Source organism: Globicephala melas, chromosome 2 (assembly GCF_963455315.2).
Source record: "Globicephala melas chromosome 2, mGloMel1.2, whole genome shotgun sequence".
NCBI classification, from domain to species: domain Eukaryota; kingdom Metazoa; phylum Chordata; class Mammalia; order Artiodactyla; family Delphinidae; genus Globicephala; species Globicephala melas.
Window position 1 is genome coordinate 70,545,843 of NC_083315.2, and position 27,808 is coordinate 70,573,650.

General features: G+C 39.4%; 1 protein-coding gene across 1 annotated transcript in view; it reads right to left on the reverse strand.

Annotated features, from left to right (window-relative positions):
* Positions 1–6,988: 6,988 nt before the first annotated feature.
* The window catches only part of RAB8B (RAB8B, member RAS oncogene family), a 66,533-nt gene continuing 45,713 nt past the window's right edge, over positions 6,989–27,808 (reverse strand). Inside the window, exons 2-8 of the mRNA XM_030878927.3 lie at positions 25,671–25,731; positions 22,536–22,596; positions 17,397–17,474; positions 16,317–16,406; positions 15,033–15,098; positions 12,194–12,244; positions 6,989–11,272 (exon numbers count right to left, since the gene is read on the reverse strand). Coding sequence (XP_030734787.1) covers positions 11,180–11,272; positions 12,194–12,244; positions 15,033–15,098; positions 16,317–16,406; positions 17,397–17,474; positions 22,536–22,596; positions 25,671–25,731 — 500 coding nt within the window. The 3' untranslated portion in view covers positions 6,989–11,179. The remainder of the gene's footprint in view (positions 11,273–12,193; positions 12,245–15,032; positions 15,099–16,316; positions 16,407–17,396; positions 17,475–22,535; positions 22,597–25,670; positions 25,732–27,808) is intronic.

The window sequence follows — 27,808 nt, forward strand, 5'->3', positions numbered from 1 at the left end:
CGGGGCAGGCCGAGGGGCTGGAGGCGGGGCGCGGCGGAGGAGGCGGGGCGCGGCGGAGGAGGCGGGGGAAGGGCGCGGCGCGGCGCGGGGGAGGAGGCGGGGGCCGGAGGAGGCGGGGGCGGGGCTTACCTCCGGGCTTTCAGCCCGGGAGACTTAGCAGCTTCTGATGCAGAGGCGGCGGTAGCTGAAGACTTTAGGGTAGGAGCTTTGGCGCCGCCCCCCGCCACCACCACTGGTACGCATCCATCAGGCCAAGACACCGCCCACGAGGTGGCTAAGAGAAGGGGAGGTCCCCAACCCGCTTTAGAGCCAGAACTGGGGAAGAGTCCAGATCAGCTAACGAAAAACTCTGCGCAGGACATAGGCAGGATTCCATTTCTAAACAAAGGAGCCTTTTTTTGAAGCACATTATGCCATTTGTATAGTTGCGGAAACTTCGTGAAACTATGTACAAAACCCTAGCCGGGAGAGCAGTGACCCAGGCGATAACTCACAGTAGAAGCTGTCCACCTCGGGGTTGTTTTGGCGAGCTGGTTTTATTTGTACCCCACTCCCGCCAAGTCTTAAAAAAGTTGTTTTTGAAGGCATTCTTTGATCACCCTGTAATAACAGTCACATCTCCCTGCTCAGTTTTTACTTGCTCATTTGTCTCCCCCATTAAAATGTAAACTTCTGGAGGGCAGTGTCTTTGTTTTGTTCTTTGTTGTTTTTGCAGCAGCAAGAAGGTGCTGAACTAAATATCTGTTCAATGAATGAAATAATTTTAAAAGTGGAACTTACAAACACTTGCTATTTTACATTAATTAAACAATTTCTGAAAGGTTTACAAGTTAAAACCAGAAGGTTAATTTCCGTAATCATTCACATCTAAGATTTATCTCCATGTCTAATGGGGATAATAATACGTCATGGGTTATTTTGAGGATTGTGCCTGCACAGTAAGTGCTATGTAAGTGTTAGCCATTCCTATTTATTCTTTAATGCCTGTCGTGAATAAAGCTCTTGGAAATCAACACTGAAAAGACAAAAGTTGGGACTTGACTGAAGATGTTTTTGCAGCTCACCTCTGAAAAATGGGCCTTCAAATAATATAAGTATTTAATTTTTATGGTAGAATGTCACCTTTGTCCATTTAAAACAGACATATATATTTTCCTATTACTCCACAGAATTTTTCTTCATTTTGAGATGTCTTGTCCAGCACCTATTAAAACTCAGGTTGAGACAACAGTTGAAATTGATAGAGTGACTCACCATTAGACTCTTTTGGTTCTACCTGAACCAAATTTGTCAAATACAATTACATTACTTCAGCTCCATGCAGAAATGCCATCACAGAGGCATATCCTACTCACATCCTTGGTGTAAATTAAGCTTTTTTAATACAAGAAATTGTCAGCAGATAGGATAGGGAGTCTCCAGAGAAAGAGAACCAGGCATGGCTTCATTGACATAAGAAAATCTGTTTTTGGCCTAAGCTATTTTGTCATCTAAGCCTAGACACAATGCTTATCCTTGAACAGGCCTTAGTAATTAATAGTCTTAAGGGAACAAAAGAATGTAGGACTGTTATTGGGCAAGAGAAATAACAATAGCAAAGATAATATATCAGTAGTAAAGACTCCCAGCTCTGTTTCAATGGTAAAGATTAACCTGAAGCCTCAACCACCAGATCAACTGGAACCTAAGGGGTGATGATGTTGACCTTTTCTGACCCTTGTGACTTCAATCAACTAAAGCTTGGACTCTGTCGACCTTTGCCTCAATTCTATGCTGAATTCTCCTCTGCTCAAGCGCCTACATAAATATGCATGTACCCTTAGCTTAAAACTTCCCCAGTTTTGCTGTTTGGGGAGACACTGCTTTGGGAAAGATCCCCAGTGTTGCTCCTTACTTGCTGCAAGCAATAAATCCTTCCTTCTCCTGATCTTTGGCTTGGTTGTGTCTTTTGGCTCGACACCCACCAAGAGGTGAACCCCATTTTTTGGGTAGCAAAATGGCCATCTACATTTTTTCTTGCATGTTTCATAAACTATTTCATTATCATTATTCAGTATCTCTAATTTACTGTTTGAGTTCAGGGCTAGAAAAAAGTTTTGTTTCTCCTGACAAATGCATATGCTCAGCTTGAGAGCTAACTCATCATATTCAGGCTTTATCTTAATTCCCAGGAAGCTTGGAGCTAAATTTAATAGTCAATTGTAGCAACTATTCTTTTTTAAAATTACAATTACTGCCATGACTTCAGAATATGGCTTATTCTTTTATCCCTATTTTGATTTGACTATCCTGATTTTAACCAAGATCTGTGTCTCCATTAAAGGTGCCTCAAATACTTTGGAAGTAGGCAACTCAACATGCAGAGCTATAAATTGGGGGAATTTGCACTTACGTTATCTTGACCATATCTCAGTTCAATTTTAGTCCTCAAGTCCAGTTAAAAAATGGGACGGCAATGCAAAATGTAATGACTCTGCCCCCCTATCTATGAAGACATCTTTAACTGATGTCTGTTGCAATAAAATAGAAAAGGAAATAACTAGACCAAACTGTCAAAATCACCAATAAGGTAGACTTCTTCAGCATTCATGGTTATTTACCAGAAACACTTATTTCAAGTTTTCTCTGAATTACATTTATATGATGTATGGCTGTTTAAAAAGCACTTTTACACTGATTTCCACAATTCTTTTACAAGTGAGGAATGTGAGGCTAAGAAGCAGTGCTGTGACTCCTTAAGTTTTTATGAACTTACTATGAGTTTTCTCCAAAGACTTGAAAACACACTAAGTGATGTTGGGAGTTAAATCTCTAAAAGGTGCCTGGGGGATAGAGGCTGACACACACTATGGATAAGGATATCTGCTGGGTATGCGCCTGGAGGAGTGGGAGGGTGCAAAAAGCAATACCACATATTAGCAATTTATCCAATAAAGCTTGGACATACCTACCAGTAATTCACAATATACTAATGAATTCGCTTGAGCTTTATTTTCTGATAGTGCTGATAGATTTATACTCAACCATTTATTCATTCATTCAAAACGCATGCTGCGTGAGTATGAAGTGTCAGGCAAAATGCTAGGGATTGGGAGTACACCAATGAAACAGTTGTGCCCCTGTCTCCACTGAGCTTACAGTCTAGTGGAGAAGCCAGACAGGCAAGTAGAGGGGTTATGAGGATATGCAGGAAGGGGGAAGGACAGCCAATCCAAACTTGTGAGCTGTTGCTAAAGAAGATGACACCCAGTCATTCAGGTCTTAGCTTTGGAGTTAGCAAAGCTAGGAAGTAGGGGAGAAATGGAAGGACAAGTGGAAAGGCCTCAAAGTGAAAGAAAGCAGGGCATTTCTGAGGGACAGAAAGTAGTTCAGGATGTCCTCTCAGTGTGAGGAGAGATAAGACAGAAAAGGCCAGCAGGTTAGAGTTTACCTCAAGTCCGGAGTTTATCCAAGGGAGTGACAGGCTCAGATCTCCTTTGTAAAGATAATGGAAAATGGGATTTCAGATAAGAGGTCTTTGGCATCTGCAGATGAATCAGGGAAACAGCAGGAGTCTGGAGAGAAGCAGAAAGACTGAAGAGATTTAGGAACTGTGCAAACAAAATTTAATGACCTGATGAGCTACATGGAGTGAGGGAGGGAAAAAATCAAGGGTGATGGCTTCTGGAAAGGTATATATATATTTTAATTAATTAATATTAATGAATTTTACTTGTACTGACTGCAAAAAAAATGCACAACCTAAAAGCTGAGAATTATGTTTTATTCGGCCGACTCGCTGAGGGCTCGGGACTGCTCTAAAGGGCCAAAGGGAGGAGCCAGATATATAGGAGTTTTGAAAACAAAAACAAAACCTGGTGGTTGGGACAGCTGATGATTACTGTTAATTAAAGAAAAACCAGACATCTCAAGTGAATGAATTTAGCACTTTTCTACGTGTGGGAAGACGCAAGAGTCTTGGCTCATTGAAAACATTCCTTTGATATGCACCTTAGCTATCTAGGGTCAGTATCCTGCTTTTCTTCATCCTGAGTTCCCTCTGGGTGCAGTTTTAGGGGGCAGCTGCAGTGGCTGAGGGCTTGATGGTCGCAGCATCCTTTGTTTACTGATATGGCATGCGACATTTTTCATCCACACTTGCTATGGGGGCATTCTCATATATCCCTGGAACTATATTGAAAAACCTAAATTTTGAGAGTAGAAAACATGAAGAAAGGGGAAGAGAGGGTTTACTCAATTTATCAATACATAAAGAGCATTCTGGGTGATTTATCTTATTAAAAGAAAATTCTTCTATATTTAATAAAGGATAAAAGAGTATAAGATATTTAACAAAGACTAAAATAGTGTAAGATGAGGGCCAGAATAAAAACCAGATAATGAAGCTTCTCTTTTTATTGCCAAACTTATTGAGGCACTGATGAATTTACTTCCATTCTTTCTTCAAATTACAAGTAAATGGAGAACCAAACAGCTCCTAAATTACACTTAGCTTTCTTCAGCAACGTGTTGATTGTGATGACTACTGAAGTTCACTGATTCTTTCAACATTTATTAAACACATACTATATGCCAGGCTCTTTGCCTGATACTGCGATTACAAAAACCAAAGACTCGGTCCCCACCTTACAAGAGCTGAGTCTAGTGGGGAAGGAAAGTAAACAGATGATTCGAATCCAGGGTAGTGAGCGACACTTTGGGCAGACACAGGAGGGAGTTCCTAACCAGGGATGGGTTGTGGCTGAAGTCTTCCCAGAGAAACCCTTACTGAATGAAGATAAGTAAAAGTTACTGAAAGATAAGGAGAAGTTAGACGAGGGGCAGGGAGTCCACAGAAGGAGCAGCGTAAGGAAAGGAGTGACAAAGCATGTTATGTTCAGGGAAATGCAATTACTGGCGTGGTTCAAAAGGTAGATATGAGGGCTTCCCTGGTGGCGCAGTGGTTGAGAGTCCGCCTGCTGATGCAGGGGACACGGGTTCGTGCCCCGGTCCGGGAAGATCCCACATGCCACGGAGCGGCTGGGCCCACAAGCCATGGCCACTGGGCCTGTGCGTCCGGAGCCTATGCTCCTCAACGGGAGAGGCCACAACAGTGAGAAGCCCGCGTACCGGAAAAAAAAAAAAGGTACATATGAGTTAAAGAGTGACAAAATCTAAGGCGGGAAAGAAAGATGTGGGGATCTCAAAGGACTTTGTTTGCCAGGCTACAGAGCTTAGTTTTTTTTTTTTTTTCTCAAGGTTATGAGGATTAAGTTTGGCAGGGGTGTAAGACTTCAGTTTTAAAAACCTGTCAGCACTGTGATAACTGGATTGGAGGAAAATAAGATTAGAGACTGGAAGACTGGTTAGGAGGGGTTGCAGAAATCTAGGCAAAAGATAAGGAGGCCTGAACAAAGAGGCAAAAATAATGGGCAAGGAGATAGATTAGAGAGTAAGGAGTTAGGACGTGTAAGACTCGGAGGTTGATTAACTGTTTGGGGATCTGGGTAGATGACGGTGCTATCAAGATGGAGAGAAGAGGAGAAAGAATAGGTTTCTCCTCTTGGGATTTAGAGTTGTTGGTGGGAATTGCTGGAGAAGGAGGAAAGATGGAGAGTTGAGTTGGAGTTTCAGACATGTTGTTTGATGTACCTGTAGCAGATTCAAGGGGAGGTGTCCAGTAGGCGGATCAACTTTGAAGTCTGGCCCTCTGGAAAGAGGCTGGGGCTAAAGACACAAATGTGAAAACTGTATTAGTGTCCTATCATTGCTGTAAACATATTACCACAAATTTAATGGCTTAAAGCAACACAAATTTACTCTCTTATAGTTCTGGAGGTCAGAATTATGAAATGAGTCTTACCAGGCTAAAATCAAGGTGCCAGGGCCAGGATAGTTTCCTTCTAGAGGCTTTAGGGGAAAATCTCTAACCTCACCTTTTCAAGATCCTAAAGGCTGGACTTCCCTGGCCGTGCAGTGGTTAAGAATCCGCCTGCCAATGCAGGAGACACGGGTTCGAGCCCTGGTCCAGGAGGATCCCACATGCCGTGGAGCAACTAAGCCCGTGCACCACAACTACTGAGCCTGCACTCTAGAGCCCGTGAGCCACAACTACTGAAGCCCGCGAGCCACAACTACTGAAGCCCGCGCGCCTAGAGCCCGTGCTCTGCAACAAGAGAAGCCACGGCAATGAGAAGCACACACGCTGCAACAAAGAGTAGCCCCCGCTCGCTGCAACTAGAGGAAGCCCACGTACAGCAACGAAGACCCAACGCAGCCAAAAATAAAGACTTGAGCTTTAAGAAAAAAAAAAAAGAGTGAAAGGAAAATTAAGCTTGAGAGGAATAGTGAAGGTTCAAAATGGTTCTGGGGATGAACGGCAAAAGCTACCGGAAACATGCACCAGCCCAGGGGTAGAACACTGGCAGAACATCACATCCAATTGTGTTATTTGAAAGTGAAAACAACAGAAACTAAACTTGCAAGGATTAAGAAGGGAAGGACGATCAATTTAAGGCTGCAGTTCTGTAACAGAATAACCTCAATGTATGCTGAATTAAGAATGAGCAGGAGCTCTGGCCATTTTTCTCAGTCTTTAAGGAACTCTAGGGCGGGGGTGGGGTGGATAAATTAGGAGGTTGGCATTAACACATACACACTAAAATATATAAAATAGATAACCAACAAGGACCTACTGTACAGCACAGGGGACTATACTCAATATCTTGTAATAACCTGTAAGGGAAAAGAATCTGAAAAAAAAAAAATCACTGAATCACGGTGCTGTATACCTGAAACTAACATGACATTGTAAATCAACTACACTTCAGTTAAAAAATAAATAAATAAATAAAATTTCCCTCCAAAAAAACAAAAAGAACTCAAAGTAAGATGTAAAGTTTGCTAAAATATCTCAAGTCTACCACGGTTTGAGACACACACCTAGCAAATTAGAAGAAACATTTTAAAAATGTGCAATCCATTTCAGAGAGACATAAGTATTTTCATTATGTAGTTTTTATTTTAGACGAACATTATTGTAAAAAAAAGTTCACCTGGAATAAAATCCATTTTTTCTTAAAAAAAACACAGCATCATTATCAGTACACAGTTAATGAATTGGCTTAAACAAGAGTAACAACATGACAGGTCCACTTTATCTGCAGGAGCTTTTTCACATTAAGCCATTGGAGCAAAAGTAAAATATGCTGAAACTTACAGTAGGATGATTCTATGGAAAAAACGGATATTTCCCATTAGGGGCATGATTTTAGTCAAATAGTTTACAGTATTTAAAAGGACAGTGTCAGCTGCAAATAAACAAAACCCATGTGTAAGGCCATAGGAATGAATTATAATTAAATTCACATTTTAATAAAAGGTAAGAAATAAAACAAGAAGTTCTATTAGTTCTTGGCAATAAGAAATGCAATTGCGTATGGCACAAGCATTTCAAAAAATGAAGTAAAATTTGAAATATCCCTAGTTGTTTGCTAATTTTCATTTCTGTAAATTTCATTTAGTTTTTTTCATGCTGAACATGACACCCATTAATTTTATTAGTCTGAAAAAAGACCAATTCTACTGTAAAATTGTGCTAGCATTTGAAATTTTATTAGTATATCCTGTCCATCTAGGTCCCTCTAGGACAAGGAATTTCATTTTTAGACATTCCCCCACCCCCTTCTTTGGATATAACAAGAAGGAAAAAGGAATGTCCTTTCTGTTAAAAGAAAAATTATAAAAAATCTGACAGCAGAAATGAGTGCTTAAAATCAGAGAAAAGTAAACCAACATAATGAAATGCTATTTTAAAATTTTAAGCTTAGAAGCTCATCTTTAAAGATTAAGAACTAAATTTATAAAGAAATCTAAGTCATGAACTAGGAAAGGAAGTCTGCTTACACGTATCACTTACTGTTCACAGGAAGAACTATAAGCCTTAATACAGATTCTCAGCATTCAGAACCTGTAAAATGGAGTTATAATCTCTTATTTAGAAATTTCTGCAAACATTTATCTATATTTCACAGCTAAATTTATTAATGGAGACAGGAAGATAATACTTTTTTTGCGCTACTGGATATGACATGTATGTTCTATCCTAAACTACCTGCTACTTTTTCCAATGATGCCTTTAGTTCAAAACAAAACATATAGTCTAAATTGTGTTGGATACTTAAAGGCTGGCTCACTGTTTTTCTACTAGGTATTAGAATACTAGTTAGCTAAATGAGGTATAATTAAAAAATAGTCCTTCAAAGTAAAGAGTATAGTCTTCTGAAAATTTATAACAAAGACTGCACAAAATGTTCATGTAAATAGTAAGAAACCCTGCAGCACCTCCTAACTGATGCACAGGTGGATTATTTTCTCATAATCTGTCTGAAGTAAAATATAGCTAAAATAAGTTCCCAGTGAAACGCTTTACAATCAACTGATTTACATGCTACTTAGTTACAGCACATTTTCATTGTCTGATACCCTCAGACTCCATTTGAAAAGGTCTAGTCCAATCATTGTCAAAAATTAGCACACTGATAATAAAATGCAGCCACTGAACCACTAATACTGCTGCAATAAACCTTCATGTACCTTTATCCATAAAACCACAAAAATCTTCACACAAAACTAGATTTCAGCAGGGAACAGACAATTATCTGCCACTAAATTCATCTACAAATAGAAAAAATAATGCACTATATGTACATTATTAAGCAAAGTGGAATATTTATTAGGGCATTTTACCATGCAGAAAGTGAATCTCCTATGGTCTTAGCTCAAATTATATACAATTTAGCAAAGCTAAATGTAAGAAAATAGCAAGGACAATTTATTTCTATATAACAGCATATACCCCCAGTTCGCTGCTACTTCAAAGAACACTTTTAGACTCATCTAACTTTTATAGGCTCTTTCAAAGGGAAGTTCATGGAGACTAGTTATTAACCCATACGAGACAACAGAAGAGAGAAGGAAAAAAAACAAAAGCAAAGCATTCTGTTTAAAAAAAAAAAAAAAAAAAAAAGGCTAACCACAGAATATGTCAGTTTTGGTTTGCAGACAACCCCTGAGATATAAACCAAAGTGTTAAGACACCAAAGAGTTGGAGGTAAATTACTAAGAGAGTTACATTCATACATGGTGTCATAGCACTTGCCTTTTAGAAATTACCTTGTTACCATCCAGAAAGCTTAACTGCTGGGATCTTTTTCTGAAAATCAGTGAATACAAGATGTTTCTAAGAAATTATCTTTTTTGTTCCAGAAATCTATCTAATTTTAAGATGGTAGACTTACAGTCAACTTTTGATCAAGGAACTACTGATTTTACTGGGACACCAACTGGTGCCTTTAAGCCTATAAGTAAGTACAAAAAAAAGAAAGAAAAAAGCAAGGAGACTGAAATTTGTGAACAATAAATTTAGTGAACCCATCAAAAATAGCTCTGGTATATATTTCCTGCCACTAAATTGTGCATAAGTTTTCAAACAAGTAGTAATGGTTGACTGGTCCAAGTATTCTAATGATACATCTTAATTTGAAGCAGAATTCTCTGCGGTAACAAGCAATCCATTTCCACTTTCATCTCCCAGACATAACTATCAAGCATGATGATAACCTTTGTGAAACAAAACAGGCCTAACAGGAAGAATAATTATTATTTCCTAATCACCTCTTTATTACTCCCTTCTGTGTTATGACACTGAAGGCTAGAATAACAACAATGAATTTGGCACATTAAGTTAACACTAAATACCTTTTTTTCTCACGTGACGGTTTCATCTACAAAAGGCATACCAGTACCAGTGTTTGGTGAGAAAGGCAGCTAAGTCTTTTGGTTGGCTTTGGTCCAAATGGCTGGACCAAGTTCTTACAACAATGCACCTGAACAGATGGAACTGGGTTCTACACATTCAACAACAGCTGTTGTAAAACTGAAACCATGCTCATATTTGCTCTAATGAAAAGGCAAGACTTTTCCTAGAGGCTGCACTAGGTCTAATTAATCTTATTTTTTTTAAAAAAAGCCCAAATTAAAAAAAAATCATTATTTTCACCATTACCAACAGCTATCTCTATGAAATTTACATCCACAAATTAATTTCTATCCCTACAGGTAAGCGTTCTGTGAACTAAGTCTAAATCTAACTCATTAATTCTTGCAGACAGGGATTATGATAAGAATTGGGCATTACTACTAAACCAACAGCTAAGGAGTGAATCTAAGAAAAAATATATTATGTTTGCTGATGTGACGGAACAACAATTAGATGCTGAAATAAAACCCTAAATAGTGTGTCTCTCTGTCCATGTAAAATTTCACTTTAAGAAGCTTACACTTAGAAACAGACAACAGTGTTCAAATATGTTATGTTTTAGGTGAGTGACTATAATAGGTCAAACACAGGAAAGAAGAGCAAATACAAAACTCAAGAAAAGCGACATTAAAGTGATTTCCAAATACAGTGTCAATAGATTAGGCAGAGGTAATCAATAAATCACCTGAAAAAGTGATTTATTCAGCTACCCAGACTCTCTGGCAAAAAAGTCAGGAATGAAGCAAAACTGTAAACAATCTGAAGAAATAAAGAAACTGTGGCCTTTGATGAGCAGATGGGCATTTTTATGAATTTTTAAGATAAAGTTTATCAGAATTTAATGACTCTTTTATTTAAGAAAATCAGAGCCCTTAAATAAATGCTATCAATGCAATAACATTTGGCCATATGAACCTGACCAAATATGCTATAATTTTCGTATATTAACCTCTGCTTTAAATGTTCTACTCTTTTTTTAAACATTCCCGAATGCAAATTTGTCTAGAACCTCATCAGACAGAAGTGTGCAGATGTGAATCTCAGATTGTGCTGTAACAAGGAAAGGCTAACAACTGATGTGCAAAGTGAAAAAGAAAAAGATAGCAGCTTCTGCAACACGCAATAAAACAGAGGAAAAACAAGTTAAGTCCTGCACGTGTCTCCACTTCACTGTTTCCACGTTTGAAAGAAGAAGCCTGTTATCTTGATGGGCCATGAGGCTGGAATCCACTGCACATTCTGTGTGCAGAATCTAGGTCTAGGTTCAGTGGTGCTCTCAGTAGCAGCCAGGCAGGATGATTCTGAGGCTGGGTGACCTGTGCTTTCAGAGAAGCAGGAAAGGGTCCTCTAGGTGTGCTGCAGTCTCTCAGAAAGAGTTCATCAAAGTAGCGAACAACGGAAGAAACTGGTCTTCTTTGATCGGTTTTCTGTTATTTTCACTGGTCCACCTGCCCCTGATGAATTGCCGTCATTCTAAAAAAAAACAGAAGATGGAGTTAGCAAGGAAATAAAAGTTTCATGGTTTGAGCCCAATTACCTAAGAAATAAAAAAATATCTAACTATGCCATAAATGTGTCCTTAGTAGTGTGGTTAATTAGGAAGGGAACTAGTTAAGCTCTGATGTTGTCTGTTTCTTTGGAAACAGTGGGTTAATATAGGAAAAATATTTTAAGGCTAGCACCTAATATATTAACTACATATTAGGAAGTTCCTAACTCCAGTTCAAAAAAATTATAACCAAAAGAGTGTATAAAGTTTCAAGGGAATAATGGAAATAATGTTAAGATACTGGTACAGGCAACCCCTTTCTTGGAGGTAAGAAGAGTTGGTAACATAAGGTATACAATTATATGCAAGATTCAGGTTAAAACAAACTTTCCAGGATGTCGTAATGATTCATCACTGAGATTGTTTCAAATTTAAGCAAACTTCAGCGTCTTTGAGATCATAATTATATACTGATATAGAGAGAGATAAATTTAATTTTGCCATTATTACTTTAATTATTCTGATCAAAATTCAATTAAAGACCACTTAATGGGGATATATGTATATGTATAGCTGATTCACTTTGTTATAAAGCAGAAACTAACACACCATTGTAAAGCAATTATACTCCAATAAAGATGTTAAAAAATAATAATAAAAATAAAGACCACTTAAAGAGCCAGAGGAAAGAACTGAAACAACTGCAGCTCAGAAATAAGAAATTTGAAGAAACAGAAATAAGAATCAAAGTTTAAGCGGGTGAAAATGTAAGTCAGGGAAAAAATGGGTTTATGTGACTATATTATAATCAGGCCTATCCCTTTAATTAAATAAATAAACAACACAAATAAGAAAACAAATTTAAAAACAGCATAAGGAAAATAAAAATTATGTGTCATACAAACCATTTTTCTGTTGAGTTTTGTCATTATATCCCGTGCAAGTGTAAAAAATGCCTAAAGGTAAACCAAAGATTTCATTATTATATGTTTATAATATCTTTTAAAACAGAAATGTAGCCTTTTTTTATTATTTCATTATAAAATATAAATAAATTACTTTGAGGTTTTTAACTGAGAAAAGAACATAATTGCAATCACAGTAGACACATGACTACTGTAACTTACTTTTCATTTATCATATCATAAAGGTTTTCCAGTGTAATCAAACTGTCATTCATCAAGTATTTTCTGCACATAACATCTGGCACAAGTTCCTAACATGACACTTGCTGAATTATGGGTATAATAAGATCACTTGGGAGGCAGAGGCTCTAAAGCTCCTGGGCATCCCCAGAGTAGGGCACAGTTCCTGGTCTAGGAGATGCTGAATATCTGTTTGATAAGTGAAGGAATAATTATGAATTACCCTATAGCTCTAAAATTTGTTTTCACAAAAATCTCCACCTTTTATTCCCAACCTCCTCTCTTTCAAATTGCTTTCACTCTTATACCTGAGAATATATAACCTCCTGTGTCGCAACACTGAAAAATCCCAACAGTTCCTACAGCTCAGCTAAATTCCCCACCGTGGAAATCAGTGAAATAGAAGCAGGACAAATCTCAGTGGCATTTTATGCCTAGTGCCTCTTGACCCAAACCCAAGCCAAACATTTTTAAAACCTATAATCCCTGGGACTTCCCTGGTGGTCCAGTGGTTAAGAATCCGCCTTCCAATGCAGAGGACAGGGGTTCGATCCCTGGTCGGGGAACTAAGATCCCATATGCCTCAGGGCAACTAAGCCCGTGCACCACAACTTAGAGAGCCTGTGTGCCACAACTACAGAACCATGAGCTGCAACTATTGAGCCCATGCACTCTGGAGCCCGCGTGCCACAACTAGAGAGAAGCCCAACTGCCGCAATGAAGAGCCTGCCCGCTGCAACGAAAGATCCCCTGTGCTGCAACTAAGACCTGATGCAGCCAAAAATAAATAATTAAATTAATTAATTAATAATTAAAAAAAACCCTATCATCCCTACTTTGTTTCTACATGACTCTTAAGGCTTCCTCAGTTGTCGCCATGCTAAACCCACTGGTATGTCAGTCTGTTCCCAATCACTCCTAATGCCCCCCAAAAATGTTCAGCAAAAGGATTATTATTAAACCAGTCAAAAAGAAGCAATATGATAAGTACTATTATCACTCATTGTCAGTGTCTCATTGTCACACTGGTCACCTGTGAGTCAAAGTTTCTAAGTAAGCCCATCTCAGTTTTTGAGGCTAAGTTAAAGCCCTGGGAAAACTGCTAACTTTTGCAGAATACCTGGCCAGTAAGCAGCTCGGGCAATCCGCAGTTCTATATTTCCATAGCTCAACGCTCTCTTCTCTTTTTTTTTTTTTTGGCCACACCGAGTGGCTTGCAGGATTTTAGTTCCCTGACCAGGGAATTCCCAACTCAATACTCTCTCTAAGTCACAGGTATGATCAGGGCTCAGGACTAACAGAGACCGAAGCCTGCTCCATTAAGCCAGGGTACAGAGCTCATTCTGTGGCAGCAATCCTACGTGGGCCATCTCAGTGAGCAAGCTTTTCTCCTGTCTCCACCATTAAACCTGACTGAAGAGGCTCCCCTCTTTCTGATGAAAGGAAATCCTTTTGTAGCAAGCAGAGGGAAGCATTTTTCTGCATATCTATGCTTGAGTAAATAAATCAGTAGAGGCTTCCTGTTTCCTGACACCCATTTGCCAACCTGAAAAAATGACTGTTAGTTACTTAAAAGAAAGAAAAAGTTCTGATCCGTGTCCACTAGTTGAGTCACTTAAGTCTCAAGTTTTAGCCATGTCATGGTGAAGAATGAATAGCTTGAGAAATTAAATGTTTATGAAACCATCAGTTTTATTGTTAAATAAATTACATGTATTAACACATAGTACATGTATTATTTTTATGATAAGTTTTAAAAATGTTTTTAAAAAAGAAAATATTATCAACAACTCTGCGCTTGGTAAAGAATAGAAGACCTGGGTCTTCCCTGGTGGCGCACTGGTTGAGAGTCTGCCTGCCGATGCAGGGGACACGGATTCGTGCCCCGGTCCGGGAAGATCCCACATGCCGCAGAGCGGCTGGGCCCGTGAGCCATGGCCGCTGAGCCTGCGCGTCCAGAGCCTGTGCTCTGCAACAGGAGAGGCCACAGCAGTGAGAGGCCCGCGTACCAAACAAAGGGCAAAACTGAACTTAACCTGAACTTCCATCTTCTGTTCAGTGACCCATTTTTGGGTTTTTTTTTGGCTGTGTTGGGTCTTCATTGCTGCACGCGGGCTTTCTCTAGTTGCAGCGAGCGGGGGTTACTCTTTGCAGGCTTCTCAATGCAGTGGCTTCTCTTGTTGAGGAGCGTGGGCTCTAGGCGCACGGGCTTCAGTAATTGTGGCCTGCAGGCTCAGTAGTTGTGGCCTGAGGGCTCAGTAGTTACTCCACAGCACGTGGGATCTTCCTAGACCAGGGCTGGAACCCGTGTTCCCTGCACTGGCAGGCAGATTCTTAACCACTGCGCCACCAGGGAAGCCCTGTTCAGTGACTCTTAATTGAGCAATCTAATATATCCCATGTGGAGGACGGGTGTTAGAAATCCAACAACCAGGATCCACATAAAAGTCAGAAGCATAAACGTTTACAGAATGGAAGTGGAGTTCCCACAAGGCATTCACTAAGGCAGAAAATATCAAGGCTTGGAGAGTTGCTTGAACACAGGCACCTAAGACACTAATGCTACTACGTAACAAGTCACCAAACAATTCCTTCTCACCTCTTCTACATTCGTACTGGATTTTGCACTTGTCTCCAAGAATTTAATCCCATAGTCAATTGCTAACTGAAAGACAAAAAGAAACATTTAAATTCAGTGCAAAATAAATAAATGCATACAGAGCATTTGTATTTTTTAGGTTTTTCAGAGTCCTAAAGGGAGCGTACCTAGTGCAGAACTCCTGTGGTTCTCAAATTTCTTTGCTTTCTTCTACTATATCATGTTTGAAATTTAGATATCTAACTTCATCACCACAAGTAAGTAAAATGGCACCACTTCCACTCAAAACATAACTTAAGTACTTCCCTTCTTTTCGATTATACCTGTAGTTCTCTAATAAAATCACTAGCAAACCTATGAGACATTCACCCCTATCATTAATTTGGGATACATCTGCCCCTTTTATCTGCTCCCAAAGTACAAACCTCCAACAGTTAGTATTGTAACTTTTCATTATTTTTTAACAAATTGGTGCATAAAAGAACAAAAGCTTAAAATACTAAGTACTCACTGCTTGGGTTTCTATTGATTGTGGCAAATTGTGAACTCTTCTACATTTCCACCTATTTCCAAAGAGTTCCCAGTTCATTTGCAACACCAAGATTAAGTGAATGTTTTTAGGGGGAAAAAGTTCGCAGTCAGATCGAAAAATGCATTTTGCACATATCACTAAAAAAAGTCTAAAGCAAAATTCCAAGACTTAAAAAATTGAAGCCTCTAAGTCAATTTGGAAAATGTCAAAGAAATGAATATGTACATGTAATAAACTCTTGTTTTACAGGACATAAAATAGAGAAATGCCTATAAATGATATCCGTAGCTTAATGAAGAGTTTAAAACTCCATAATGACCTAAATCTAATGTGCAGTAAAATATTCTTAAAAAAAAAATAAATTGAAAAATGATTACTGTTGAAACTTCACCTATCCTACTACTTTTTTTTCAAAGAGAATGAACTGGTTTAACTTCAAAACTGGGCATTTACACACAGATATGGAAGAAATAACCTGAACTCTAAGCTGCAGGAATCTGAAAAAGGACCAATTTGTATCTCCCAGAAAACAGCAAATTCTTTACGAATGAGTCATGACTACACAGTATATGGAGTTGGAGCTCGAATACTAATTCATACCATTCAAGTATGGATTACAACCCTCTTGTTGTTTTTTTAACAGATTAAAATATAGATGTTTTTAAAACTTAAATCAATAATTAAATAATAGTAAGAAAATGAATGCTTAACGTGAGTAGATTCCAATCTTTATGCATTCAGTTTAAATTTACCTTCTCCCCTCTTTCTTTTGACACTTGTCTTTTGTCATTCATATCACATTTGTTGCCCAGGATCATTCTTTCAACATCTGAAGAGGCATGCTGCAGGGAGAAAACAGTATGTTAGACAAACAACCTGAGAAAAACACAGTTACACAACAGGCAAATCTTAACCTGTCAGAAACAGATCCAGAAATTTAATTATAAGACAAATAATCTTTCATTCAACATAAGGCCTGATTCACAGAAAAATTTTAAAGATGAGAGGCGGGGAAAGCTACAGCATAAGAGTCCATGCGAACATTTCTCCCAAAGGCTTGCAGTCATTCTCATGTCTTTTTTGGTACATGAACAAACAAAAATAAAACTTAAAGTTATCTAACAAAAAAACTTCCAAATGTTAGTTTGGGTCAAAGAAGGGAGAACACCTCGGTACTAAGTGAGCCAATGCAGAAGGTATTCTGGATTCTGAACTACTTAAACAATAAATTCACGTGGGTTAATATAAATGTGTATGAAATTATTTCACAGTCAGATTTCTTTCTGAAATGTCAAAGACATTAAAAAAAATCTTCATACCAATCAAACTGGAACTAAACCAAATTTTAAATATCTAAGATGAAGAAAAGGTTAGAAGGGCAAAATGATAAACTGCCGGAATAAATATATATTTTTGCCCATCAAACAGCATAGCATGGTGGAATAGACAGAACCTGAGAACCAGAGGTTTTAATCCTCGCTCTCCTTTTTAAAGGCTCTATGAGCACATGCAAGTCACCTCTTTCTGACCTCAGTCTTCTCATGTGTAAAATGGGGACTTGGATTAAATTATTTTCAAGATCAGGGCCAAGTTTAAAATTCTGTGAAACTGCTCCTCTGTCTGGACCTCCCCCTAGTCCAGCAGAGAAGTCAGACTGGAGGTACCAGAGATGTCACCCTCCCTGGCACTCCTCAGAGCAGAGGGCCTGACCTGCCCGCGCCCTACTTCCTAGCAGCTCAGCTGAGTGATAGGGAGACACTCATAAAGGGAGGAGCCCTTTATAAGCACCCAGCAGGACTCTTCTCTAGTATCCATTCTCTTTCCATACATACCTCTTCAATGTTTCTTATCCAATTTTTAATATTGTCAAAGGACTTTTCATTTGTGATGTCATAGACCAGCATAATTCCCTATAAGAGGAAAAAAGACCGTTATTTAGTACTTTATACATTTAAAGTTAAAGAACATAATGTCAATGTACTCTTCTCCTCCAGAAAGCCTGTGTTTGTCCTTTTTCTGTCTTTATAGAAGGAATTTATAATAAAAATTTAAAGTACAGAGAAACAGAAATAAATAAAATCTTCCATTGTCTCACCATGTAAATAAATACTCTGTTAACATTTATTTCACTTTTAACCTGTAATGAATTAGTGATTATGGTAAAGGTGATATACCCTTTCTACCTGACTTCATATAATAAAACTGGCACCAACTGAAGCTAAAAGGATGTTTAAGTTAAAATAGAGATAACATTGAGAGTAAGAGGTAATCGCTTCTGTTGTGCACTTGTTTATTCTAAGTAGAAATTATCTTGTTTCCGACTCTTATACTAAGACTGTAACCATATGGCTTTAGATTTATTTCTTTTTATATGAACTGACTGAAATGTTACTAAACTAAAAAAAGTTACTATTTGTCTAAGTAAATCACAGACACTTAAAATATAATGCATTTGTTACACAGTTTAATGAAAAGCATCCTCATCATATCTTAGAAGACCCCACGTCTGGTATTTCTAAACAGTTTATCTTCTAAATGTTTCAACTGACACCTGTATGCTACCTATTCCAAAATCTGTATCACAAGACCACATTTGTGTGTTAAGTGCTAGATCCACCCCCCGTCCATCCATTTCAACAAATATTTAGCGAGCACCTACTATGTGCCTGGTAGTATACCAAATGCTACTAGTAGTGAATAAGATAGGCAAGGCCCCTTCTTCTCATGGATGGCTAGCAAAGAAAACAATGAACCAATAACTATATAATTAATTATAATTTAGACAATCACTATGACGAAGCATGAGGAGCTCTGAGTAAAAATGCTAACCTAATCTGGTTGAGGGGCTGGGGTGGCTCAGGGAAGGTTTCCCTGAGAAAATGACATTAAAGCCAAGGTCTGAGGGCTGAGTAGACTTGAACTGGGCAAAGGGGTAGAGGCTGGAGTGAAGAGGGGAAGCCCTCAGTGCCTGGGACATAGCAGAAATGTGATAAATATCTTGCTCACCAGGAAGGCCCAGAACCTACTAGGTTGAGTAAAAGACTGCCAGCTTGGCCCTCCCTGGTGGCGCAGTGGTTGAGAATCTGCCTGTCAATGCAGGGGACACGGGTTCGAGCCCTGGTCTGGGAAGATCCCACATGCCACGGAGCAACTAGGCCCATGAGCCACAACTATTGAGCCTGCACGTCTGGAGCCTGTGCTCCGCAACAAGAGAGGCCGCGATAGTGAGAGGCCCGCGCACCGCGATGAAGAGTGGCCCCCGCTTGCCGCAACTAGAGAAAGCCCTCGCACAGAAACGAAGACCCAACACAGCCAAAAATAAATAAATTTAAATTATATAAAAAAAAAAAGACTGTCAGCCTGGCAAGAGTGCCCAGATCCAATGGGAGAAGGGCACAAGATGAGGCTGAAGACACAGACAGGGGTCAGGTGTGCCTTGGAGAACACTGACAGGGCATCGGCTCCCAGATGGCCCCTGTGGTCACCGAAAACTCAACTAAGTGAAATAGGAAGTTGTCTTTGTCCCCTTCAAATCTTCTCTTCCTCCTTGTACTCTCGTTTTGAAGAAGGGCAATACATCCCTGCCAGCCAGCCCAAGCAGACCCTTGGGAGTAATCTGCTCCACCACTAGTCAGTCACTAAGTCCTGTAGACTCAACAACCTCCACATTTCCACAGTCTGATACCCCACACGCAAGGCCTTACTCACATTCTCATCAATTAGCCTTCACCTGGATGACTTACGTCTCCCTGCTTTCATTCTTAACCTCCTCTAATCCACTCTCCATAAGGGTACCAGAGTTATCACTTCATTGCTTAAAATCCTTTGGCATCTCGCCATTGTACTCATAACTAAAATTCCTTAAATAGCAGGCAAAGTCTTTCAGGGTCTGGCTTCCAACTTTGTAAATAAATACAAAATATAAATGTAAATAAATGTAAATCATATAAAATACACATAGATAAAAGAATCCGGGAAACATAGTAAAATGTTAACAGAAGCTATCTCTTATGGTGGTGGGATTTTAGATGATTTCTTAGGATTTTCAAAGCTTTCTATACTACACGTAACCTTCTGACAACCAGAAAAATATACATAATTATTTAAATTTAAATGACAAACAACATTCTTCTCTATCCTCCCTCCTCCTAGCCTCAAATGCAAATGTTTAACTTTGGCTACACTGTAAAGTAGATTTTACAATTACCAAGGTAATTAAAAAAAAAAAAAATCAAAGTGGAGAACTGTACACTTAAATGTTAAATTTTATGTTACATATATCTTACCATAATTTTTAAAAGTCTCAAAATGCAATCTGAATAATTCCTGATTCAAACAGCTTAGCTACCTACAATAGTAAAATTAAGCAAAACACTGCCGGAGCTTTACTTCCCTTTGGGCTATGTGGACAACCTTGATCTTTACTGCTGTCTGTCAAGTAGCACTCTGGGTGGTTAGCACAGGAAGTGTGAACACAGTGTAGTGGTTAAGGGCACAGATTCTGGAGTCAGAGGTATCAGGTCTGGGCTCCACCGCATGCTACCTGGGAGATCCTGGAGAAGTTATTTTATCCCTCTCAGTCTGCGTTTGGGAAATGAAGACAGCGCATCTTCCACAATGGATTTTTGAGGATCTACTGAGATGTTATTTGTAAAGTACTTTACCTAGAATCCAGGACACAGCTTGGACTCAATAATTGGCAACAATTATTAATTTATATCTTTGGTTTGAGTAGCAGAAACCCTTTGACTATTCCCTATGTTTGTAAGCTAATTGATATTACGAATCAGCTGGAAATACAAGTTCCGGTATACCAGGTAAAAACTTTATATATCTAGTATACATACCTTTAACAACAACGGCCTCCTAAGAGTTCACAAGACAGTACTGAGAAATGGCGATAATGCAATGATATGGCGCCTTTTCCCCCCAAAGCCAGATTGTCCGTCAGGGTTACTGCTATGCCTACAAATGTTGCTCAATAGTTTGAAACAGACCAAAGGACTCTGCCATGGTGTCAGACTCAGTACTGTGCTTACCAAAACGCTGCATACCTGAGCCAACCAAACTAAACCTGCCAGAACCACCACCTGTTGAAATGAGAACACAACGGCCCCACATCCCACTGGAACAGATGACACGCGGGATCCAAGACTCAAGTAGAGCAGGATTTCCTGAACATGTATCTAAGATTGTTTCTAGGTCTGAAATTGTTCACTGATTCACTCCTTCAGCAAGTATTTATTGAGCATCTACTATGTGTAAGGCACTGGCATTCGTAGTAAAGCAAGAGACAAAAATCCCTACCTTCAAAATGAAAAGGACAAGATATCTTAGAACAGCAACAATGTCTAATTATTTGCAGTAATGTGAAAAAAGGCTAGGCAGTAGATAAATGAAATCTAAATTAAAGAACACATTTCAATGATCTCTTTCCTTATACCATGAACTAGAGCTACACAGCCAAGGAAGACACTTGCTCCACATTCTAAGTGTTCTTGCCCACTCTGTATTGAAAACAAGCTTGCAAGTGGTATCAATACATCATTCCTAGAAAATAAAGAAATTGGTCAATATAAAGGCCTGTGTTTATAAGATGCCTCTAATCAAAATTACCTATAAACTATTCTAAATCATCCCTGTTAAGATGTTCTTATTTACCCCCAAAATCCTTTCTGGAGGAAATAAACAACAAACAAACTTCTCCACACAAGATAAGTCCCTTCCCTTTGATTCCAATCTAAGCAGAGAGTAGCTGACAACTGCCCTTCTTAAAAGGATGACCTTTTACAATCTTCAAAGTATTATAGGGTGGAGAACACATACATATAAAATGGTTAGTGGTATAGAGTCCCAAGGTGGTAGAGCTTCAAAAAGGAATTCCCAAAAGGAATCCCCAACTTCTGTGTGGGGATGTCACTGGCACTCAAATACTGGAGGGTGAGTGGCAGTGGAGGAGGAAGAGAGAGCAGCATGATAATAGAGGGATCTGTGAATTCAGATCGCACCTTCCTGCGGCAAAGGGACAGCTAAGACCCCTACAGCTCCTTCACGTCCACACCACTCTCAGAAGCACAACGGTCTTTTACGCAATGAGCTGGGTAAGTTGGCAGCTGGCACCCCAGAGTCTACTAGGCTGGGCTATGTGATCTCAACTTTTCAACTTTCCAAGACTCCCAAAGCATATTGGGTTTCATCATCATTTAAAGCTCCAAGTTATACCTGGCTTAGGCCTAAAAGCCAGAGATAAAGCCCTTTTCTGGTTCAGACGTTTTAGGCTTGGTTCCGTAGAGCTCAGCTTCTAAGCTACCTTACTCACCACTGTACTCACAGCACCACACAGAATCTACCCTGAGACAACAGTATAATGGGTTGTATAGATGAAGCATCTTAGGACGGAAAAGAGCCAAGTGACGAGGTTATGATAACAAGGATAAGGCTAGGATATAGCACAGAAGGACCTGGTAGTCAAGATTCACCAGATTCTAAGCCTCAGAGAGTCACAGATCATTTGGCTACTTCCTGGCCAGCTGGCAGAATGCTGGTGGAGGAGACTCCAGAGAGATGAGCCAATAGGAGTGGATGTTGTGGACCTGGTGAGAGATAAGGGATGATGGTGGCAGGGCTGAATGGGGAGAGGGTGCAAGAAATGAATATTTAGTCACAGGGCTTGTGGTTTGCTAAGATTTGGCAAAGGTATTAATAAAAGGACAAAGCACAAAAATATACGATCACTCAGAATGTGTGGAGGAGTTCTAAAACATCTCCAAGCTAATTACATGATTAATATAATGAAGACCAATGGTAGAGTACACAGCTACTAAACACAAAACGTAAAAAACCCTTTAAATGTCTTGTTTGCACGTCAAAAAATCTATTTTCTCCAATGTACTAGACTCTAGCTTGAATCCTACAAACTTGACAAATGAATATTCATGTTTTACTTCCACAAAACCCTAAAACACACTCACCATAGCTCCTCTATAGTATGCTGTCGTGATGGTTCGAAATCTTTCCTGACCCGCTGTGTCCCTAAAATTTAAAACAAAGGAGAGAGTGGTTTGCAAAGTCATCACAAGTATCGCTGAGGAGACACTCGAAGCTGTAGGAGATATAATGGTGGTCTGCTCACAAATGCAGTGGTTTCAGGGAGATGGGGAACGAGACACAAAGGGAGCCTGTTGCGCCTCTGGAAGCCTGTTGGGAGCTCACAATGACTTGGGTGAAAAACTTGGACCTTGATGACAAAAGCATCAACAGGAAAATGCATGGTCCTGCTAGGAACTGGCATGTGTTCGTCAGTCAGATGAGGAACAGAATAGAGAATAGTTCTAAATTCTTGGACTCCTAGAGGCAGTTCTAATCCTTTTTATAAATGCCCAATGATTAAGGCACTTTGCTCTCTTGACTGAAAGTCTGATTTCTGTACCAAGCAAGCAGTTGGGCTGGACTTACTACCGTGTAAATTCTGCTCTGCAGAGCACACTAAAATGAGTCTCCTCAAGAACTTTTTCAGCTCTAGAGCCCATGATTAAATGAGACCATGGAGTTCAACACATAATTGTTGACAAAGACTTCAAAATATGAACAATACCTCAAAATTACATCAACTTGCATTTATTCTTGCTTTTTTGGAGGATGACGTACCATTTGAATACATTCTGAAAAATGCCAACATTTCGAATTACATTTACCAAAGCAACCCCTATAAAGGAAGTCAAGTTTCCTTGATATCTGGGAAAAATCAATATTCCTAAAAGAAAAAAAAAGCATTTGTGGAAATACACTAAAAAAGAAGCATTTGTGGAAATATACTAAAAATCTAACACACACCAAACTCAAATGAGATAAAGGCCTAAGGGAAATATAGTAAATTTAAAACATTAATAAATACCTTACCATTTATGTATACCTTACATAAAATGTATACCTTACATAAAATACTTTCACATGGTGCTCAAATGATGCCCACCACAGCCCAATGTGGTGGTATTACCATCATCCCTGTTCTACAGAAAAGGAAACAGGCTCAGGTGGGCTGTGGTCCCAGTTCTGCCACTAAACAGCTCATACCCTTGAATGAGACTCAAGCATTCTAGGCCTTGGCTGTTTAGTGCAGGCCCTGGCCTCACAGTACCATCATCTTATCCTGCCATCCTCTCACCGATCAGGATTAGATACACAGGCACTTGTTTGGGACTCAGCAAACAAATCATGAGGAAAACAGGGGCCAAACACCGTTGAGCAGACTAACCATATATTTTTTATTTATTTATTTATTTTTGGCCGCGTTGGGTCTTCGTTGCTGCGCACGGGCTTCTCTAGCTGCGGCGAGCGGGGGCTACTCTTCATTGCGGTGCGCGGGCTTCTCATTGCGGTGGCTTCTCTTGTTGCGGAGCACGGGCTCTAGGTGTGTGGGCTTCAGCAGTTGTGGCATGTGGGCCCTAGAGCACAGGCTCAGTAGTTGTGGCGCACGGGCTTAGTCACTCCATGTCACGTGGGATCTTCCCGGACTAGGGCTCGAACCAGTGTCTCCTGCATTGGCAGGTGGATTCTTAACCACTGTGCCACCAGGGAAGCCCAGAATAACCATATTTTGATTCTAACATGCTACTTGATTTAGAACCAGCTCTGCAGCAAGGATGCATTTGGCATCCTAAATGCAGGTCATGAAGATTAAATGGAGACTACTTTGCTGCCAAGAGGACTGATAAATAGTGCCATGGGGTTCTAATTAGCTGATTACCCACAGGCTCCTAGAAACATTCCTTATTGTTATGATCAGGACTGTACAGCATAGAGTCAGAGATTCTCTTTGCTTCCCCCTTAAAAAAAATTTTTTTTTCTTTAAAATATTTGACTCTTATTAAATACCAACAGATGAGAAGAGTAGCTTGTGGTGACCTACACAATGTTTTCCAGTGAAGTATACGGGGAACCCTCTACACAAGGCTAATACATGAAGCTGACACAAGGTTCCAGGAGATTTGGGTAGTTGTCCCAGCTCCATCACTAACCCAGACATATGCCTTCAGATGAACTTAACCCCTCTAAGTCCCAGTTTCCTATAAAAGAAAGGCTGGCGGATTTCAATATAAGGTTCTAGTTCTATCCCGGTTCTGAAGTTCAAAGAAGAAAAACAGCCTATGGAAAAAGCTGATATATATGTATTACTTTATTATTTTGCCCTGCTTCCTTCTTACGTCTATGATGCTCTAAATTTCTAAGCTTTGTTTCCTGCTGTTATTGTCACACATTAGGTCAGTGAACATCATCCAAAACCTTCCTCAAGGCTCCAAATCTATGTGGCTCCATGGAAGGCCCTACACTGAAAGCAATTAAAGAGGTTAAAAAAAAGAAAAAATCTAAGAGTTTGAGTTCAAGCCAAAAATATTCAACCAGGCAATCTGCAGGAACCATATTTATTCACTGTAGTGTGACAAATTCTTGAGGAATTAACCAGTCGGAGTTGGCTGATCGTGAGATCTTTGCCTTGCATATTATAACACGAGAGATGACAGGCATGCCTTTTCCCTTCCTTATTCCCCAGTGCAGTGTTCCCCATTTTTTATTTAAGGAGAAGAAATATGCAAATAAATGAGAAAATATCTGAGCTGGAAGGGAACTCAGATGTCATCAGTCTGACCAATCAATTAACAAATGAGGACAAGTAGTCCCTAAGAAGGGAAGCAAAGAACACCAAGTCCTTAGTTTAGAGGCTGGACTCCAGATCAGCACTTTGGGGTAGGAACTTTGGGGTTCCTACCACTTGCCTACTTTGCCTTATCTGATTTCATAGCTGCAACAACTACAATGGAAAAATAACTGACACGCTTTAGAGTTTTAGTTTCCTCCCCTATAAAATTAGCATTTTGGAAGAATGAGCTCTCAAATTTCTCCTGGCTGTGAGACTTAGTGATATCATCCTTACCATCCCACTCTTGGTGAAGACACCTTTGAACACCTACCCATTTCCCCTTGGTTCTGATAAAGAAGTTTTAGCTACCAAACGGTACCTCTAATTTACCACAATTCACCTTTTAATTCCCACATTCAATTCCTGATTAAGGTAGAAATGCTGTGTGCATATATTTTTTTTTACTTACCATATCTGAAGCTTAATTTTCTTTCCATCTAGTTCTATCGTTCTGATTTTAAAATCAATTCCTGCCAGAAAAAGAAAGAAAGACATGCTAAATTTCTTCAAATATAATCCAAGGCTTATTAGGAAAAGGACAAAGATTTCTTTTGAAAAAAAGCTCTCCAACGCACTGGAAAATGTGAACACAGAGAGGGTGTGAATGGTATGTTTCCTCTGAATACAGGCTGAAGAAAGGAATGCTAATTACTCTGCAAAGAATTCCCACACATGTTAAATGAAGCGTATTATATGCCTCATTATTTTGACACAAATGGAACACATCCCTCAAAGGTACATAATTTAGATAGATGGAGAACATGCCATATTTTCCACTTCCTGAAATACAGATAAACAAAGCTTCCTACCCACCCCTCGTGCCCTGTCCTTCCCTAAAGAAGGCTGTTGAGGCCTCTTTTTGTTTTATTTCCACCTCCTTCCATTTGTTTCTTTAGAATCTGCAACTGGCTAAAAGAAAGAAAAAAAAAAACCCACCTATCTGAAGGCAGGGATGAGAAAGCCTGCATATTTATTTTATACAGTTAGCAAGTACTTCACATACACGTTAATAAATGTTCCCTGCATCTTTCTGGCTAGTGCTGAAATAGCTAAAAGGGCTTTGAGCCCTGGCTGCACTTTAGAATTACCTCAAGAACTTAAAAGAAAAAGAAAAATACTCATGACTAGGCCTGCTCCCTTCCCCAAATTCTGAGATTCTGACTTAATTGGTCAAGGATGGTATCTGCGCACTAGTAATTTTTAAAGCTCCCCAAGTGATTCCAACCTGAAGCCAAAGCCAGGAAGGCACTCAACCAGCCTGACAGGTAGCATGTGAAAGTCATTTGTGGCTCCAGCACTCAACAGTTCAACCCCTCCCTCACCTATTTCCCCCCACTATGGTAGCTCAAAACTTAACTCAGCAATTTCAACTACAAAGAACCACAAAGTCGCTCACAAATACCAGCATCCTCTACCATTGAACAGGAACAGGCTGCTGCTCTTTCTGAAGGGACCAGTCAGTGAATACAGCTCGCTTGCAATTTGCTAAATCCTCATCATCTGGCTACTCAGCTTTGTTTCAGATGTTTCTACTCCTTCACATTCTCTGTAGAGCCCCTTAAAGCGGTTTCCAAGACATTTCAAGAAAACAGTCAATTATGCATCCTCTAAAGTGACTGAAACATTAACTGCAGCTATTTTGAGGGAGAAAAGCCTTCAACGGCTACATTATTACAGTATTTCTACATATTAACACTGAGAACGCCCAAAAAGGCTGCTTGCCGGCTCCAGCTTCATATATGGCAAAGGCATAAACCAAGTGGATTCGCCCCTTCTTCTCTGCGTGGCACTTTTCCCCCAGGGAATCTTTTCAGGTACGCTTGTGAATCTTGAAATACGCAACAATCACACCCAAGCTAATCCAGCAGAACAGCTTCTTATTCTTTCCCTTCACTAATAACCATGTAATGTTAACAAATACAATCTCATACCCAATACCCCCAGGTTATCTGGCTCACATTTCCTCCTGTAAGGTACCTCAGTACTGCAGGGTCTGCAGTCACTGAAGCAAAACTGAGCAACACAGCACAAATATTATTGTCAGCATCACACAGAATTCACTGTGGCCATCATTCATTTAACACATTTTTATTGTGATTTATCTTTTTATATATCTCCAAATCCAGTGTAACAAAGACCCTCTAGGGATTCTCTCTAGCCTCTATCTCTTTTTGGTCCTCGCATCAAGAACAATGCCAAACACGCGGTAGGCAAGAAATGGATGTTTCTTGATGTTAACATTTTTTAAAAATTCACAATTTTCAAAATTCATAGCAACAGAAAATAGAATGGTGGTTATGAAGGGCTGAAGGGAGGGGGCGGGGCAGGAGAGCTGTTGTTTAATGGGCATAAAGTTTCAGATTTGCAAGATGAAAAATTTCTGGAGATCTATTTCACAACAATGTAAATATACTTAATACTACTGAACTGATCACTGAAAAAATGGTTAAGATGGTAAACTTTATTTTATGTGTGTGTATGGGTTTTTTTTAGCACAGTAAAAAAGAAGAAAAATTCATGACTTTCAAAATACTTACTGTATCTTCA